General features: G+C 39.6%; 1 protein-coding gene across 7 annotated transcripts in view; it reads right to left on the reverse strand.

Annotated features, from left to right (window-relative positions):
- Positions 1-10,427: 10,427 nt before the first annotated feature.
- klhdc8a (kelch domain containing 8A) overlaps positions 10,428-18,687 on the reverse strand; it is a 38,862-nt gene continuing 30,602 nt past the window's right edge. For all 7 annotated transcript variants that reach the window (XM_027286303.1, XM_019267252.2, XM_027286294.1 and 4 more), the window contains 3 exons: positions 16,355-16,456; positions 15,748-15,896; positions 10,428-11,622 (listed from right to left, as the gene is read on the reverse strand). In XM_027286303.1, coding sequence (XP_027142104.1) covers positions 11,569-11,622; positions 15,748-15,896; positions 16,355-16,456 — 305 coding nt within the window. In that variant the 3' untranslated portion in view covers positions 10,428-11,568. The remainder of the gene's footprint in view (positions 11,623-15,747; positions 15,897-16,354; positions 16,457-18,687) is intronic.

Below are 18,687 nucleotides of genomic sequence, written 5' to 3' on the forward strand. Positions count from 1 at the left end.
TGTGTGTGTATTTTGTGTGTTATCTGACAGATAAATTGTATGCTGCCTCAGTCCTCCTAATGCTGTTCCTAGGAGAGCAGCAGCACTAACAACATCCCCAGAGAACCTGCAGCTTTGTTGTGCTTCTCTCCTGTTGCTATACAGCCGCTCGGCTCGGCTCAGCATCAGCAGCCCCAGCATCGCACATAGAGCACAGGCTACAATCCATACCCCCACCCCTCAACCCACTGGCAAAGTGGTCAGCTGGGGCAGTTTGCACACAGTGTAAACATCCAGTAATGACACGGGAATGAGAGTCAGTCACACCGTGGCACACTGTGGTCTCTGGGTGGATTTGTTAGCTGCTTTTACACACAGACTCATAGCCTACACAGCCAGTCTTTTATGGTGTTGCATATACCTCTGATCCATCTAATATATATATATATGCACGAGAGGAATGAGAGTAAAAGGTCTGGAAGAGTATGTGTTGGTGGAGCAGGTTGGAGTGCAGGGACTTTAAGACACTAATGGATTCTTCCTGTGGCTAATGCAGGCAATGAGTGTGTTTTATTGTCAGTGACTAACAAATCAAATCAGATGATTTATTTACAATTAAATATATAAAAAAAATAGTTTGACATTTTGGGGAATACACTTAATTGAGTTAGATGTAGAAATTAATACCATTCTCTCTTTTTGATAAATATAAATTTACTACTAGCAGACAGCTAAATCAGTTTAGCTAAGCTAAGCTAAGATAACCTGCTAGTTGTAGTTTCATCCCATCACTTTAATGCTGCCCGTCTCCTTACTGGCAAACGCTTTTAGAATAGATTCTAAAATTTTATTGTTTGTTTTTAAAGCTCGTAATGGCTTACCCCCTAGTATTTAACCGAGCTTCTCCACATCCACACCCCCGCCAGAACACTGAGATCCTCTAGCCAGCTGCTACTGGTTGCCCCTAAATTAAAACTAAAAGCCAAAGGTGACCGAGCCTTTGTGGCAGCGGCCCCTAGGCTGTGGAATAATTTGCCCTGGCACATCCGATCTGCTGGATCATTTGAGGTTTTTAAATCCTCCTTAAGTATCTTAGCATTTGTCCTAACCCGTTGTAAATATGGCACTTTATGTATTATATGTATATTATTTGTATCAACCTGTACAGCACTTTGGTCAACCTCAGTTGTTTTTAAATGTGCTTTATAAATAAAGTTTGAGTTGAGTTGAGTAATGAACACAAATTTTGGTTATAATCATGAAATGCGTGTAATATTGTGCCCTGTGATAAATGATCAGACTTAACAGACATGTAGCTGAACTGTAGCTTGTTTTTTTTGTTTGTTTTTTTTATGCCACGCCTGTTTACATGAGTTAATATTTTCTTTCGATTTCCTTATCTTCTCTAAAAGATGTCATGCTGCATGTATGCATGACTCATGCATACATGCAGCGACGAAGCAGTAGGTTTACTCAGTTATCTGATGATCTCTGATGATAAACTGAAACAGGAACTTTTTACATTTGACCGCTTTCTAGATTTGAGTGTCTTCTTCTGGTTTTCAAAAATTTCTGACTAATGTCTTCTTGGATCAGATCTCTGTTCACACGGTGCAACAGGATAAAACTGTAACTACTATATAGTTATATGCCATATGAAGAACATTAATGACATCTTAAAGAACAATTCAAGTGTTTTCATAAATGATCAAAGTTGTTACATTTGTAACAACTGCAACAACACAGTGTTGAGACAGGATATGATCCTGACATTTAAATGTTTTATATTTATGGTAATAGACAAAGACTATAGACAGACTTGTCTGTAATCTGCTGTAAGTTACTCAAACAAAAATCTGTACTTTCTACAGAACGTTAGGTTTGAAATATAGATTAGATACTCTACTCTGTAATATTTTAACAGTGTATATTTACTTAACTAGCAAAAAATATAAATCAATCAATAATTAATTGGAAAAAAAGACTTTCATTTACCATTTTAAGACTTTAAAAACCATATATATATTCATAAAATCTAACAATAGCAACGATGTTTCATCCATCAGACGATGTCTCTCTCTCTCTCTTTCTCTCTCTCTCTCTCTCTCTCTCTCTCTCGCTCTCTCTCTCACACACACACACACACACACACACACAAACACTCACAGACGCACACACAGAATCATTGAACAAATATGAATGAAAAGTCACGGACACATCTGAGCTCTGAACTCTGTCACTCATTGATTGGACAGGATATGGTTTTGGCAGCATATCAGTATTACTTAACCAAAAACGTACATTTACTGTCAGTGTTTCAAAGTCTAACCGTTACTTCCTCTTAAACCTTTTATCTTTTTGTCTAGATTAAACCAGCTGCTGAACATAGTGGAGCATTTAGCAGCTACGGCGTTAGTGGAAACTAAAAAACACAAGTCAGTTAACACTCATCATGTGGCAAAATACACTATTTATAATAAATGCTGATGTTGCTCGATGGCCGCTTAGTGTGTAACCTAAGGGGGAAAGATGAACATTATTTTCTAAAGTAGAGCAGCGCCATGTCACCCACATTCTTCACATACATTTTATAATACATGTATCAGAAAATGTATAATCCAAATTGCAATTAAATGTTATTTTGTCTACTCTGTACACAACATATCTGTGCATATCTGTCCGTCCTGGGAAAATGATGGCTCAGCTGTTTCCTGACAGGTTTTTTTTTTTTTTTTTCAATTTTGTCTATGTTAAAGGGTTTTTCCATAACTGTGTCAAAGATCTGAGGGCAAAGGGTGTTGTTGGGGGACGGAAAATTGTGATATTGGTGTATATAAATAAAATTTGATTTAATGTAACACCTCAGAGCTCTGTTCGTGTGTCTCAGCAAGTCATGACAGCATGAGAGTGAACCAGTACCGGGACCCTGAAACTGAAGTAGCTAAATGGAATTTAGCTACTTGAATTTTTCATTCATTTTATTATTTAAGATTCAAACAGTTTCCTCTTGGTGCTACTTGCAACCATGCTACCTTACTAGGTGGACCTTTGGCATTTTCCAGAGCTTTCTTTAATAAAATGAAATTGATACTTCAATGACTGTGACGATCCTCGTGGAGTTGATGCTTTGTCTTTGTATGTGACCTCCTTTGTAGATGTGCTACAGTGGCTTGGTGCCACACAGCAACTGTGGTAAACCCACAGTCCTTAAGAGGATTCAGGAGCTATCTGAGATTCAGCACACATGATACAGTATTTAAAACATAAGATGTCTCTGTGTGTCTTTCTAAGAAGGTATTCTTTGTGTCTATATAAACTAAGTAAGACTGGATCCTGGTGGATGGAAAAGATGTGTCCTAAAATGTATTTCACTATAAAAATAATAAGAGTTTTCAGTCTCAGTCTCAGATACTATTCCCGTGCTTGTGCGTATGCACATGGATTCATGCCTTGCACGGTTTGTTGTGGATCTGGCTTTGTAAATAGAAGTTAAACAGTTTCCAAAACCACTAAAGAATCCTTGGACAATGCTCATTTCCAGTTCAAAGCATGAAAACTGGGCAGTTTAATGTTTTTCAGAGATTTCCTGGGACACGGCTCGGGCAACTGGCTACAAACCTGAGCAAACTAAAAGAGCCTGAAAGGATGCAAAAGAACACATGATGTAATCTATCAGTTATAATTAATGGTGTTCAGTCTGAATTTAGATTAAAAAATGGCGCTATTATGAAATTGTAATTAGTTTTAAAGATTTACTGAAAAGCTCCCATCAACACTTAATAACCTTTTTTGTTTGTTTGTTTCTGTTTCTCGTTGTGTCTCTTAACTACTAGTTGCTAGTCACAGTCCACACAGCCTGCTATATATTTCTTAGAGTTGGGAATACCATGTCCATGTCCATATTTATGAGGAGCCTAATATGACCTGACAACACCACATCATCGTTAAGGAAGACTAGAACTCTAGAATCTAATTCAGCGACATGAAATAAAACAAAACTTTTCACCCAACTTTGTAATATATCTTATTAAGAATATATTTTGAATGAATTCATTTGTTACACGATAATAAACACATATAGAAAACTGAACTGTGTGTAGTGTAACTAATGGCACTTGGCTTAAGCGATATTGTTGAGCATGTTTTGAATGGCCACACTGTTGCTACGATATCACGCTGTTACAAACACATAATAACACAAATACCAACACATTCTGACCAGTCACCATGGCTATAACATGATACCAGCACTGTGCAGCAGAGCTGATCTAAAAAGACTAATTTGTTTTTTTATTCCAGCTCTGTCAATCCTTCACACTGTGATTATAAAACCGCTCAGATATTTGATCAAATGTAGACTCAAGCTGATCACAAGCAGCCGATGTCGACCTACACAACACAACACTTCCGTACTTCCAGCATGGACAGGAAGTTAGAAGAAAAAAACAGGGTTGAATCACTTCCTTTTTGTGGAAATGCTAAAGGAGCAGCTGCGTCAAACACCAATCTCTAGGTCTGTGGTTCAAACTCCAGCTCGTCCTTTGGGCACTGAAGTCCATCCTGGTCTATTGTGATCCAATATGTCAGATTTAAGGGTCACCATAGTACGTTCACAGTATGGCAAAATTGAAACATAATATGCAATAACTGTCGTTTCATTTCTGTATAATCACCTGAAAATAAGAATCATTGTGTTTTTTTGTTACCTTAGAAGGAACCTTTTATATCTACAGACACTGTGTATCATCTTCCATGGCTCAGAACACACAGACTAACACTAACACTGGTTCTTTAGACCTTCCGTGTTTTTCACAGTCACTGGAAGGAGAGGTGGAGGCGAGGGAGTTGCAATAATCTGCAATGACTGCATCGCTAGATGACACTAAATCCTACTCACTGGTACTTGAAAGGCTGACATACATTTATTATAAGTGATAATATGAAATGAAAGTTACACATTACACAGCTGTAGAGGCAGGCCATGGAACAGTGCGAGACTCATTTGTCCAAAGATCAGTGTAACTACTTCAGATATGAATAACTTTCATTATAAAGTCTACCTGAGGACGACCCTGAATGGATGTTTTCTTTAGAGGGGAAAAAGAACACCTGTGAGTGGAGGCAGAAATAACTAACTAAAGAAGATGTGTAAGCCTGTCTTGAAGTTACATGTGGACGTACAGTGTAGTATGGGGTCCTTCTGGTGGTTAATGATCCTAAAGCCTCCTCTTCCAAACCAGGAAGTGAGGTGAGAACGGAACACAAAACAGCATTGGGCCCCAGCAACGCCTCGACAGAGTGGCTGTCCCTGGCAACATCAAGGCGGTCTGTGCCAGTTTTGGGCCACTTCTGTCCCGGGGCTTCTTTGAGCCCAGAAGAATGTCAGGGGGGAGATTTGGAAACCTTCCCTCAGCTCAGGATGAATGGCTGTCCACCGAACACACTCCCCCACTCTCTCTCCCATCCCCTCCAACCTCTCGCCTCTACACACAGAGGAGAAGCAGAAAACTGTGACGGGTTTCAATTTGAGTGTTCACTTCTTCGTCTCATTAGAGTCATTACATCTCCCGGGGAGAGCGCTGTCACTGACATCATCCGATTGCTTCATTTCATTGAATAAATTAGCTTTTTGGGGTCTTATTTCATTTTAGTTCGATCACCATCTCAACAAGCTTACTGAGATCTGGAAACGAAGCAAAGTCACATAGAGCGTGAAACACAAGAATTAACACAAAACCCAGAGTTAGCCAAACTTTAAAGAAAAAGAAAAACTGAAGGAAAATGGCATCACCCATGTTAATACAGCACAAATAGCATACAGGTAGCCTACAAGTAGTGTATCATGCCTTTGTCTGTCTCTGTACGTCATATAAACTTAATCTTGTAGGTCATTGGAGACTCTCTGCTGTAAGAGCTACTGTACGTGACTGATGGTGACATTCGAAGCCATCAGTAGGCAAATTTTTGCTAGCTTCTTTTCTACTTAATTACTAACCTTTTACAATAGATGAACATAAGCAGTGAAGAAGCAACATTTCAGTTACTAAAACAATGTCTATGAGACAAACAAGTGACATGTAGCAAACCAAACTAACACCAAAATATGATGATAGATTACAGATGTAGATAGACAAACACATTTAAAGATTCCAGACTGGTTCAACTCTGCTGTACACAGCATTTATTTTTTCCCCCTGTGCATTTGATTGTTAGCAACATTTTGAGCACAACTTGAAGTTTTCCAAATAAAGGGGTTTGATCATCTAAACTGTTGGTTTACAGTTTCTTTGGTGACGAACAGAAATGATTGGCCAAAACTATAAAAATAAGGCTCAAGTTATTGGAATTCCAAATATCAGTTATTTACAGTTAACCTCAAGCTCATTTATTATGCATATGCATATCAAAACTCCTAATAGGAGATTGCTGGAAAATAAAGTTGCAAGTTTTTCAGATCAAAACTAGCGCCTCAGTTCATTCGGGATCACAGAGTGCAGATGAAAAGTGGATGTCCTGACCTGTGAACACTGGCTCTTGTAATGAATGAGCTGTGGCCTTCCAAATGACTGTACCAGGTAGAGAGATGTGTCAGTGAAACATGTAAGAACCGGTGTGATGATTATAAAAGTTACTTATTCAGACAGAAACTCCGTATCATTGAGAACTTGCTGCAAATGGAAGAAAATTCAACTTGTGGGGCGTTAGAGAATAACCCGCAGCCTTACCGATTAACTGCCTTGCTTTGTGTGTGTTTGTGTGTGTATGGGTGTATGGGTGGGTGAAGAGTAACCTCCCGCGGGCAGCACATGGTTCACCCATTAAAGGAAAACATCATCATCACATCATGGAGAGATGGAAAATTGTAGAACGGAGACGAAAATAGTTTGTTTCAGGTCAGAGAGGAGTGTGAAGCAGGACCTGCCTCATCTATTAAAGGACCAAACCAGTGCCTGTGCAAGTTTGCTACAAACCATTCTTGGACACCATTAGTCTTTATTAGTTAGATTACAGTAAGAAAATCAATATGCAAGGACTTGCTTGAGTTAGATAATCCATTAGAGTGAATGTCATGCCCACTTTTGGTTTTGCCCGTTCTATGAAGAGTGTAACTCAAGCAGGTTTGAATTTCCTTTGCGTACTGAAAATGTAGTACGCAACAAGGGAAAGACAGGATCACAATATAAGATGGCCTTTGCTGGTGGTGAAATCAAATGTAAAACATTAAGATTAATAATGTCAGTGCAACATTGACTTGTAATCAAATTAATGGCGTCTCTGTCAATACCACTCTGTAGCTCACACATCTGTTCTTGCACTATGTAGATTATTAAATCACTTTCATTTACAGCGTTTCGTGGTAGCTAGTAAAGTAAACTGCTATGAACTATATAGCTGCTGTTAGCTAATGTTGGCTCAGTTTGTTAGTTGGGCTGCCCAGACTGTGACCTCAGAGCACTGGGGGAGTGTTAGTGTTTGTACCACAGGTGTTTTAGGCCACCAGGAAGAAGAGGAGATTTTCAGGCTGGTGTCGTGCCAGATCCGGAGCTGGACAATGTAACCTGGCTCAGCAGCCTCTATAGAACACTTCAAACAATTTTAAAAATATGTTAACGTCTTTACAATGTAAAACTAACGATAATTAACAATATAGATGTAAAATTTTACTCTTAAAGAACCAGTGTGTAGAGTTTGGTGACAACTATCGGACGAAAGTAACATAACTCTTTAATAATTGAATCAAGTGTTTTAAACACACGCACACACACACACACACACACACACACACACACACACACACACACACACACACACACACACACACACACACACACACACACACACACATACACACACCTCCTGGTGAAGGAAAAACAAGCAAATATCTGAAGGTGCAAGTACACCCACCGGAAACAAATCAACGTGTTAGACAGACAACCAGACCACAATGATTCAGCAGCACTGCAGTGGTGAAAGTCATTCTTTGAAATTCCTCCCAGTGTGAGTGTGTGTGTGTCACACTCGCAGTAATGCATACAGATGTGTAAAAGACACTCAGAGCTGACTTGAAGAAGAGATCGCAGTATGCCAAGGCTTGAAGTGCCCAAGAAAACACAACAGGATGTGTAACATAACAAAAAGCCAATACTGCAAAGCATTTTGCCAATAACATTATTGATTGGTTGTTACTCGCCTGACAGGAAACATCTAATGTAACACCTTTCTGAGTGTTTTCCACTTCAAATGATACAACTGATCTGGAAATGAACAGTGAGCGTCAACCTTTTATAGATATTTTGAGTAGGTACCATTACCTCAGTCCCCTCAGCGTCCTTTACTGTGACAAATACATGATCACAGGCCTCAGTATTGAAGTGGTATGTTATTTTTCTCATTGTAGTTGCCATTTCTTTCCATTGGAGACTGATACTCCTGTTACCTGAATGGTTAAGTGAGAGTTACTAGTCCAGGCTAATAACCGTCTCCCCCTCTGTGTCTATCTGCTGCTTTGCCAGGGCAATTACTTTGAGCGAGTTAATGTGGAAAAAACACAGAGAGGAATACAGCAGCCACAGAGAGCGGTCACAAACACGCAGCCAGCCCCACTTGAATGCAATCAACCCATTTTAGACTGAATGATGTCTAAAATGAGTATGTGTGTGTGTGTGGGTGTGGGGAGGTGAGGCGGGGGCATGAGTCATTTATAGAAAAAATTTCAATCCTTGGTTTGCGGTTAAAAAAAAAAGCCCCCTAGAGGAAATCAGCAGAGATGGTGAACAAGCAGTGAATAAGCATTATACCTTACAAGCCTCAGCCATCACTAAAGATGGCTGTAAAATCGTGAGTGCTGTAGTGCTCATTACATTAAAACAGTGTATCAGTCACTTCTGATAGTCAAGGACCTTTTAGTGCCAATTAACTTTAACAGCTATTTCCAGATATCTACCACTGAAATAGATAGGACAAATTTGTTGTGGTTATGTGCTGGAAATTACTGTATTTCTTGGCAGGAGAAAAACGAGATTCAAGGAACAGGAATTAGAGAAGTCTATTAAAGTAACTAGTTTGCAGCCATTGCCATGCATTCATCAACAGCAACATATAATGTGATCACTAGAGGTTTTGTATCTTTAGACAGAGCCGGGCTAGCTGTTTGCCGATTTCCAGCTTTCATGCTAATCTAAGATAACCGCCATCGGACCAAAGTACTGCTTTAAAGCTCCCTTTTGTAACTTTTTACTTTTTGTTTCCTTATAAACATTAAACTGTACAAGTAAACTGCTGCAAACTATAGCTGCTGTTAGCTAATGTTAGGTCAATTTGTTGGCCGGGCTGCCTGGACTGTAAGCTCAGAGCACCGAGCATGTTAGTGTTTATACCACAGATGTTTTGGACCAACAAGGAACAGGTGGTTTTCAAACCTGGGGTCTGGGGTATTTTAATGGGGAGTGGAGCCGGTGTTGTGCCAGAACCGGAGCCAAACAATGTGACCAGGCTCAGCAGCCTCTATGGATGTAATGGCAATGGTGAAGATACCAAAGAGGATGTTGATGGATGGTTGAGACTGAGTTTTGTGAAATAAAAGGCTGAAAGACAGACACTGAGCTGGGCTTCTTGCTGTTAGACTAGTAAGTAATATTAACTGGCTCCTATGTCTTGTGTTGTTGCACTTGCTGGATGTTTGCAAAGTTGTCAACTCACTAGTTCTGTATATTAGTTGTGACGTTGGGTTCCACGAGACCTCTTCAAGCACTGTTTATAAGGTTAATAATTCAGCGACAGATTTATGACTTCATAACTGTGTCTGTGGGATTTAAGGTCTTTTTAATGAGAAAGTAACGGTTGTACCCAGCAGAACCCAGGTGTGAATGTGATCAGGGCATTCCTGAAAAAGACTCAGTGAAACACCCCTGAATAAATAAAGGTTTTAAAAAAAAAGCTACATGATTTAATATGTGTTATTTATCAGCTGCAGCGGAGGCTCATGAAAGGCAATACTGTGCAAAACATCCACTGCATTATTAAAATCCAGGGCTCTGACCAGATCACTGCACGCTAATAGCTGCACAATTGGTATGGGATATTGAATATTTACCATCTGTTACTTTTGTTATTAGTGCAGTGCAAAATAATACCTCTAGTTTAGCTCTGCATGATTTCAGAAAAAAAAGAAATAAAGTATGTGATAAAATAAAAGGAGTATACTATCTAATGTCCACAATCATCATTAGGACTGCTTATATGAACAAAATAACTACTGTTTTTTTTTAAAAATTATAATCAAATCTAAGTTCATGAAATTTAGCTTGATTAGACTAATAATAAAATGTCAGTTTATATCAGTTTATACTACTTCACTGTGGAGAATCTGAAACTGTGTTCCGGGTCAGTGAAGGCCTCGCAAGTACTTGTGTGGATTCATGTGTGCAATCACTGCCATCTAGTGGAAAATGAATGCAATACAAACAAATCCAATTTATTCCACTGAACATGACTACTCATACCTTCAATATTACATGGCGTGTAATATTTAATTATGAAATAAAATCTACACAATTTTAAACACAATGAAATATATCACAGCTTAGCTGCCTAAACAACCAACAGCTCTGACTAACTGAAGTCACAAAAACTCATCTGTACCATCACAACCTGAGTGAAGTGTTATTAATGAATAATTACGGCACAGCACGCTTTGCACAAATGAAACACCGACAAAAACAGAGCTTGTATTGCTGCAGGAATAAAATGTGTACAATCAAACAAAATCAACCTGGATCTGTTCCTTTGTCTACAGCAGCAGTCTGGTCATTACTTAAACACCATGCCGTCATTTAATACAGTTTCACATATTATCATGTTTTCAAGGTATTAGATAATATCTACTGACTAATGTGCACTGGTACAGCATAGAGGAGTGATAGCACAGCAGTCTCAGTGTAATTACTGCAATAACTTACACTAGAAATTATTGATGGTAGAATCAACTCCCACTCAGTGTTAATTGCTTCAGTGCAAATTCTGTTACAGTACAGTACGACACACATTACCCACCTCCTTTTTTTGCTAGATGATATTAAACAATATAGAAATATTGCAGTCACGTCAGTAAACTTAATTAAAATCTCATGTGAAAATCACACTATGTACAAACCTGTTAGCAAGCTGCACACAAACACATGAACAAAGACACAAACCCAAACATCAAACAGCTCATCCATATATTTTCTGTCTACAATACTAGACATATAAGCTACAAAAGTTCTTCTCCATGTATGCACTACAACGTACAACGCAGAAGTGTCACATACTAAAAGTATCAAGAAGCATAACTTGGTATAAAGAAAGAGCCAGCTCCTCCGTTGTGAACGTGTGCTTCCATATGGGTGTCAGTGTCAGTCCAGTCCAGCAGGGGGCAGTGTTATCTGTTACATTACATGACAAAGTCAGAGCCTTTCACTTAGACTCCATCTCTGTTTTTTTGCCATGCTTCCTACATATTACACCGCAGTCTGATTCAGGAGGGTTGTAAGGAGGAAGAGGAAGTGGAACGTTGATGTGCTGCATTCATCTGGTGTCCGTTACTACAGGCTACAGATACTCTTCTTCTTTCACATACAGGATCTCGTGGGCTGAGCTGGGAACCTGAAGAGGGAGAGAGAGAGGGAGAATAAAGAAAAGATTGGTCAAAGATTTTAAAAAAACATTTCCATATTGAACTTTAATTCAATGTGAAACCATAAATAAATGAAAAGTCTTGCATCTGAGTGGCTGGGAGGTCCCTCCCTTAAAACAGCATTTCAGCCTCACATAGTTTCTGACAAAGGTTTAACACTACTGTTCTAAAAGAGAGAATTAAGTATTATGTAATTATAAGATATATAGATATATATATATAATATATATAGATATATATATATATATAATATATATATAATATATATATAATATAGATATATATTTTCAATGGCTGGTAACCATAGAAACAATAACTCAGTGGTAACATTTACCAAGGGTTTAACTGACTGAAGAACAAAACCATATAGACACAGCCTTCTTTTGTTTCCTTTAAGTGGTCGTAATATATGAATAATAATGCACACTGATATGGAAAATGTACAGTGTTGTCCATTATTAAATATAAAGCACCTTTTTAAAATGGCTTGAAACTGGTGCACAAACTCACAGACTCACTCAGTGACTGTGACATAATGCAGACTGTCCATGAGGTGGAGCTGTTCAGTCATTCTCTGATCAGGTTTATCAATCTGGTTGCCACCTACGGGCAAACTTTTGTTAGTTCTGGCTGCTGATTCATTTGTGTATATATTTCACGATTTAACATTTTGTGTCACAATAAGCTTCAGTAAATATTAAAGTTTGTTACAATGAGTGAGTTTTTTTGTTGTTGTGAAGAACACTTTTGATTATTTCACCAGAGAGGTTTCTGTACTAGTTTTCGTCTGCAGTATTCTCTCTGGTTTGAGGATGGGGGGAGGTTAAACAAGGGTGATGTCACATACTTCTGTACACCAGTCAGTGTTTTGTAATATTGAATGAACTGAATCAAAATGATGACAAATGTGATGACAGTTGTGTGGTGTTGCCAGGCTGCTATAAGTAAAATTCGATTAGGACACCCACACAGTCCTGATGAAGCCGATTAGCTGACATTAGATTATTAATATAACACCTACATTCTGCTTTAACTTGTTATTCATTAAATAACATTCTTAAATTAAGTTTTCAAGGGCTTTAAATAATCAACATAATATAATCCAGCCTGAACATTTGAATTTACATTTACATTTCATTTCTTTTTAAAAACACTTCATTCACTGACCAGTTCTGGACCTTATATACGCAATGTTGCTGCTCTTGCTTTTCTTCTCGACAGGTGGATCAGGTTGAACTAAAGCAGGAGGTCTGAAACTGCTGACACTGTGGCTCTGTAACTAGTGATAGTGTTTAGTCCTGGTTCCAAGTGCTGACTGTCTTTATTTTCTTCTGCTGAGGTGTTTGTCGAACCGTCACTGAAAGCAGCGTTATACAGAAATTGGTATTTGTGTGATTTAGTGCGCATAGTCTGACTAACAGAGTTAGCATTAGCTAACAGCAGCTATAGTTTGCTGCAGTTTACTTTAATGCCCATCAGGAAACTATGTAAATCACAGAGTTTCGAGGGAAAAGAGAGAAAACCAGAACATTTTCATTTTCTCCATAAAATATGATCCAGCTTCACAAAAGTAAGTGAAAGAGTTGGCGGGGTGTAACTTAGTGCCTTAAGGCGTTGTGAGATCATACCTGGAGCCCAAAGCTACACAGTGCGACAACAGGTGTACAGGGTGCTGTGAGTGCTGATAACAGACAGCAAAATGATTTTAAATCTCTTATTTTATGCTAGAAAAGTTACATAATGTTGCTTTAATGTGCACCTTAGGCAATTTTACTTCTATCAGCTGCACTCTTTAAGTATGCAAATGACCAAATCCTATTTCCTTTATGCAGTAGGAAATGAACTGGTTCAAACTGCACGGCAATTCTTTTCTTTTGGAAACTTTCCAATTATCCACATAGATATATGAAACTGGTATGATACCAGCAAAAACTGTTTTCTGATATCCAGGCCTAATATCAGGCAATATATGGCAGCTGAGCTCGACTGTGACCGATTTGGAGTTTGGAGAGTCAATATATATTTAATCCCAGAGACTTTAAGATTAGAAATAAATAGTTTTTCCCCTCAAAAGACAAATGTTACAGCTGGAGAAGGATTCAATGTGTGAATTTTTAAAACTTTTGAAAACTAAGTTGTAAGTATATATATGTATATATATATTATACTTTTATTACTTTATTATAAATAATGACATTATGTGTAAAATCATAGATCAGGGTTAATTATGATCTAAGACGTCTAACTGAACTAATTGTGTGGATGGAGGTGGTAAAGCCTTGAAATAATTCATACTGAATCTAGTGATGATAACAATAGCCGTGTCTTGCTTTTATGTTTGGCAGAGGAGGAATTTCCACCCATCGATTCATTTTTCTGCTGCTTATCTGGGCCTGGGTAGTGGGCAGCAGACTAAGCAAAGCAGACCAGATGTTCTTCTCCCCGGCAACATTTCAGCTCCTCCTGTGAGATCCCGAGGTGTTCCCACACCAGATGAGAGTTATAATCTCTCCAGCATGTTCTGGGTCTACCCTGGAGTCTCCTACGAGTTCGACATGCCCAGAAAACTATAGCTAAAAAGCTCTGTCAGGGATATTGGTGAGGCTCCCAGTGAGTCTTCAAACTGTGCCTCCTCCACAGAGGACATGTTGGTTAGGCTTAGGAGTTCCTAAATGTGCCAGAACTGGCCTTTGGGTACCTGTCTGCTGCTTCGGGGGACCCCTGTGCCAACCAAGCCAATCAAGCCTGAAAGGTGCCCTTCAGATTAACAACCTCTCTTACCACTGTGGTCCACTAGCAAACTCTGTTTGCCACAATGATAGGCAGAGACGACCTTCTGACCACAACTGCAAGCAGATGCTGCACAATGGAGGCTTTGAGCATGGCTCACCTGTCTCCAACCTTCCCCACGATGTATTAAAAAGTGGGAGTTCCAGGACTGTCCAGGAGTCCCACTAAGTCTCACTAACCACTAAGCCCTCATCGATCTTGACCTAACATGTTCTCGCACTATGAATCACCATATGGTTGAACATGGTGTTGGCCAATTCATTACAAGCACAGAAACCCAATAACAATAAAAATAATAAAGCACCACTCAAGCTGAGGTCAGGCAGACCATTCCCCCCAATCAATTGCCCGCTGTTCAGCTGACAAGGCACTGTAGGGGGTGGGCCCACAGGGCAATGGTTCTATGTATATTGGTTCTATTTTTTTTTTTCAGGCTGTCCCCACCAGCTGCCATGGGTCAAGACACAGGCAGCTTCCCTGGACCATTGGTCTGACTCCAGGAGGGGGCCCCAGTGTATGAGCTGCAAGCTGCGGTTTCTTCTTGGCAGATTCTTGGAGGAGTTTATGAATCAGTTTTAGTCTCGTCTCTCCCCTTAGGAGACCCTACGAGAAGCTACTGGACCCGACAACACAGCTCTCAGGGTCACAGCGCTCCACCAGCCTCTCCACCACGTGAAGGCAATTCTCAGAGGAGGAGGAATCTGATCTGAGTTACTGCTGCTACTGTCAGATAAAGGTTTTCACAGTTTTTTGTTTTTTTAACCAAATGTTCGTAGAAACAAAAAGCTTTGTTTTAAAAAAATCTGAGACTACAGCTCACATTCAGTTGTGCAACTCAACTGAATGTTTAATTCAAGAAAAAATAAATTAACCTTTAACCTTGAATTGGTCATTTTGTTTTTTGTAAATGCAATTATTACAGCAGACTGGGGAGTATTTCACAACACTGTTCATTACTGGGAAAAGTAGCACATGACAACACTGTCATGTGGAGTGTGTAAGGCAGGGACAGATCTGCGTAGGCGTGATGCTGATGAACAGACATGCAGTGAGCAGGTAGTCAGACAGATGAGGGCCTTTTACAAACACAATCCTACTTACTAACTCCTCACGAGGGAATAAAATCACACTCACAGCTGTGGAGTGTATAAATAAAACTGTGGGACACAATGGTCACTTTTAACAGTAAGATTGGAAACCATCGATACTAAGAGATGTTGTGCTCGTTTAGCTGTTGAGCTCCCGAAATTAAGTACGGTTTATGCGTGTGTAAATGTTAACAGTTAATTTAAACATGAGTGTACCTGGTTGACCCCTCCCACCACAAGGAGCCGGTCTCTGATGACGATGTAGGAGGTGGAGCATCGGGGGAATGTCATGGGAGCCAACCTCTCCCACTTCTTTCTCTGAGGATGAAAGGCCTCAACTGTGTCCAGGGCTGAGGGCTCATGACCTGGACAACACACACACACACACCCAAAGATATCAGAGATAGTAAAGGCATTGAACATTCCCTCATGTGTTCTGACTGGCATACAGGGTGTTTCTCAAGCCCCTGTTGTACAGAAAATGTAACGACATACCGCAAATGCATGAATCATTTAGCTCACAACACTGCAGCCAATCATTGTTTTAGTCTAGACATCAACAACAAAAGACATGATCATCAAACTGGCAATCAAGTGCACATAAATAAAAACAAAGAATTCAACAGTGTTCCTTCATTTTATGATCATGAGCCTGTTCTTGCTGGACTTCTTCTTTCTCACAGATGTCAAAGACATGGTATTTTAACCCATTGGATTGTCCTGGCATAAATTGTATAACATAGATGCAGCAAAATCCAATCAATATAAATTGCAGGCTGAAAACAGCAACCAGAAAGTTCAGTTTACAAAGTACCGCTCCTACCAAGTCCTCCGGCTACTACCATCCGGCCACGCAGGAAAGCAACAGCGAAGTCAGCTCTCTTTGTTTTCATCGCCACTGTCTCCTCCGACTTCAACCAGGCTCCTGCAGAAGAAGGGGAAATGGCAGACAAAGTTAGCAGATGTGTGTGCATGAGTGTGCACAACATGAAGTAGATGAAGGTGAAGTAAGGTGCGCTTTAGTCCTCCTTTCAGCTGGACAGGATGCTGCTGAGCTTGTTTTCAGACTCTGACCTGTACAAACAGGTCACCCACAAGCCAGCTGCAGCCAGGACATGTACAGTACACACACACACACACACACACACACACACACACACACACCTGGGAAGGACATGCAAGGGTTATAACAAACACGCACAACGAACAGAGACAGAGTGTGGACAGGAAGGTTGGAGTTAGGGTCACTTCTCAGGAAGAGAAAGAGGGGATAGTGTTGTCAGCCTGTTGGCACGTACATTTCATGACTAAACTTAGTTTTAAAAAAAGTTTGCACAACATAGACTGCTAGTCACCTGGAAGCTACATCTAAAAACCTTCGCCGAGATCAGGTATAATAGCCAGATTGTGAGTGTAGTTGTTTTATTTATAAATTATAAATTCCTGTAAATTTCCAGGTGGTATTTGGATTTACTTTTATGGGAGTAAATATATTGAAATGTACAATTTATACATTTTTCTGTCAGATGAGTATTCAGAGTGTTGTTTACTTTGTGCACGTTTTTCTCTTTTTTGCTTCTAGTGTTTTCACTTTGTATGCCATGAGTTTAAACAAGGATGAAGTGAATGTATAGATATTTTTACTTCTTGAGGTGTAACTTATTTATTTTCATGCATAAATCTGTTAATTAGAAGAGCGGTCTGTATCTGCAGGGTTCCTGGTGGGGGTTATGCTGCTGATATGGTGCATGGCAATTAAGTGTTGACAGTCCTGCGAAGTGTGGTCCACAATATGACACGACGCAGACTTAGATTCTTTTCATATGGGCGTTTGTGTGTTGATTCATGCAGTGATAAATTAGTAAAATAACTGTTAATGTGATGACATATTTACATACAAAGTTTATTAGTAGTTTTGTCTGCAAACTCTGTGACACTAAATTAGAGGACACAATGCATTGTGCTATGATGTGGGAGGCTTTATTTGTGGCCATAAGAGCTGTGTGCTTTACTTTGAGCGGTGGGTGGATAGCAGGACTTAGGCCAGTGGTCATGATTCACCACAGCTTCAAGCAGAACTTATTCTGATATGTTACAATTTGCATTAGATTGAAAAACAACACAAGGTCGTCCAGTGAAAAAGTTGAACCTGGCTCAGCTCAGGCAGGCCAATCAAACACATGCACACAATCCTGGTAGATTGTTCGTAATGCAAATGTTGTATTTCTACTGTTTAGCTCCAATTTCCATGACAAAAGATAAAATCATTGCTGACATTACATTCCAGAGTTGTAACATTTTGTCTCATATCATAGACAGTTCTGTAATTTTTTGGCATCTGATAATTTTGCTTTATTGCCAGCATAAATCTGCTACTCTGAATCCTGGATGGTATTTTATTGTTTCGCCAAATGCCCCACCAACACAAGGCTGTCGAATCTCTGTTAACACAAAAAGTTCTCACTCTTCCCTCAGATCCCACCACCCTGCATAGATATCCTGACCAAAACAGTAGGAGCTGCTAGTACAGTGAGGCATACATGATGCCTCAACAGCTTCCCACTGATAACACTGCTACTGCTGAGGTGGAAGCCCCACTGCTGAGAATTGTACCTCAGTGCAGGCAGGTGTAGCAGCAAGTGTTTTTTTTTTTTCCTAAATCAACCACAGAAACATCTTGCCACCTTGTGAAGTTGTGTAACTTTTTAACATGAAGAAACAAAAAGATCTGAAATAATTTTGATGCTACACTGACTTGTGATCAGGTGAATGGTGTCTCTGTCATTCCCAATCTCTTGAACTATGTATCTTTGGCTCAGTGTATAATCTGCCACGAGAAGTACTTAACTTTTTACAAGTCACACCGTACAACCTATTTCACTGATTTTGGTGAAACTGGATCAAATTTTATGGAGAAAATGTCTCGTGGTTTACCCTCTGATGTCCTCCAGCTGCTCTGCTTCAACTCTCTGTGAGTTTCATGATGGACAGTAAAGCAACCTGCTATGTACTATAGCTGCCGTTAGCTCAGTTTGTTAGCTGAGCTGCCCGGAGTGTGAGCTCAGAGCACCGGGGGGTGTTAGTGTTAAGTTTGTATCACAGGTGTTTTGGACCACTTGGAAGAGGAGGTTTTCAGGCCCAGAGCGAGGGGGAAAG

This window comes from Larimichthys crocea, chromosome I, assembly GCF_000972845.2.
Source record: "Larimichthys crocea isolate SSNF chromosome I, L_crocea_2.0, whole genome shotgun sequence".
Taxonomy (NCBI): Eukaryota; Metazoa; Chordata; class Actinopteri; family Sciaenidae; genus Larimichthys; species Larimichthys crocea.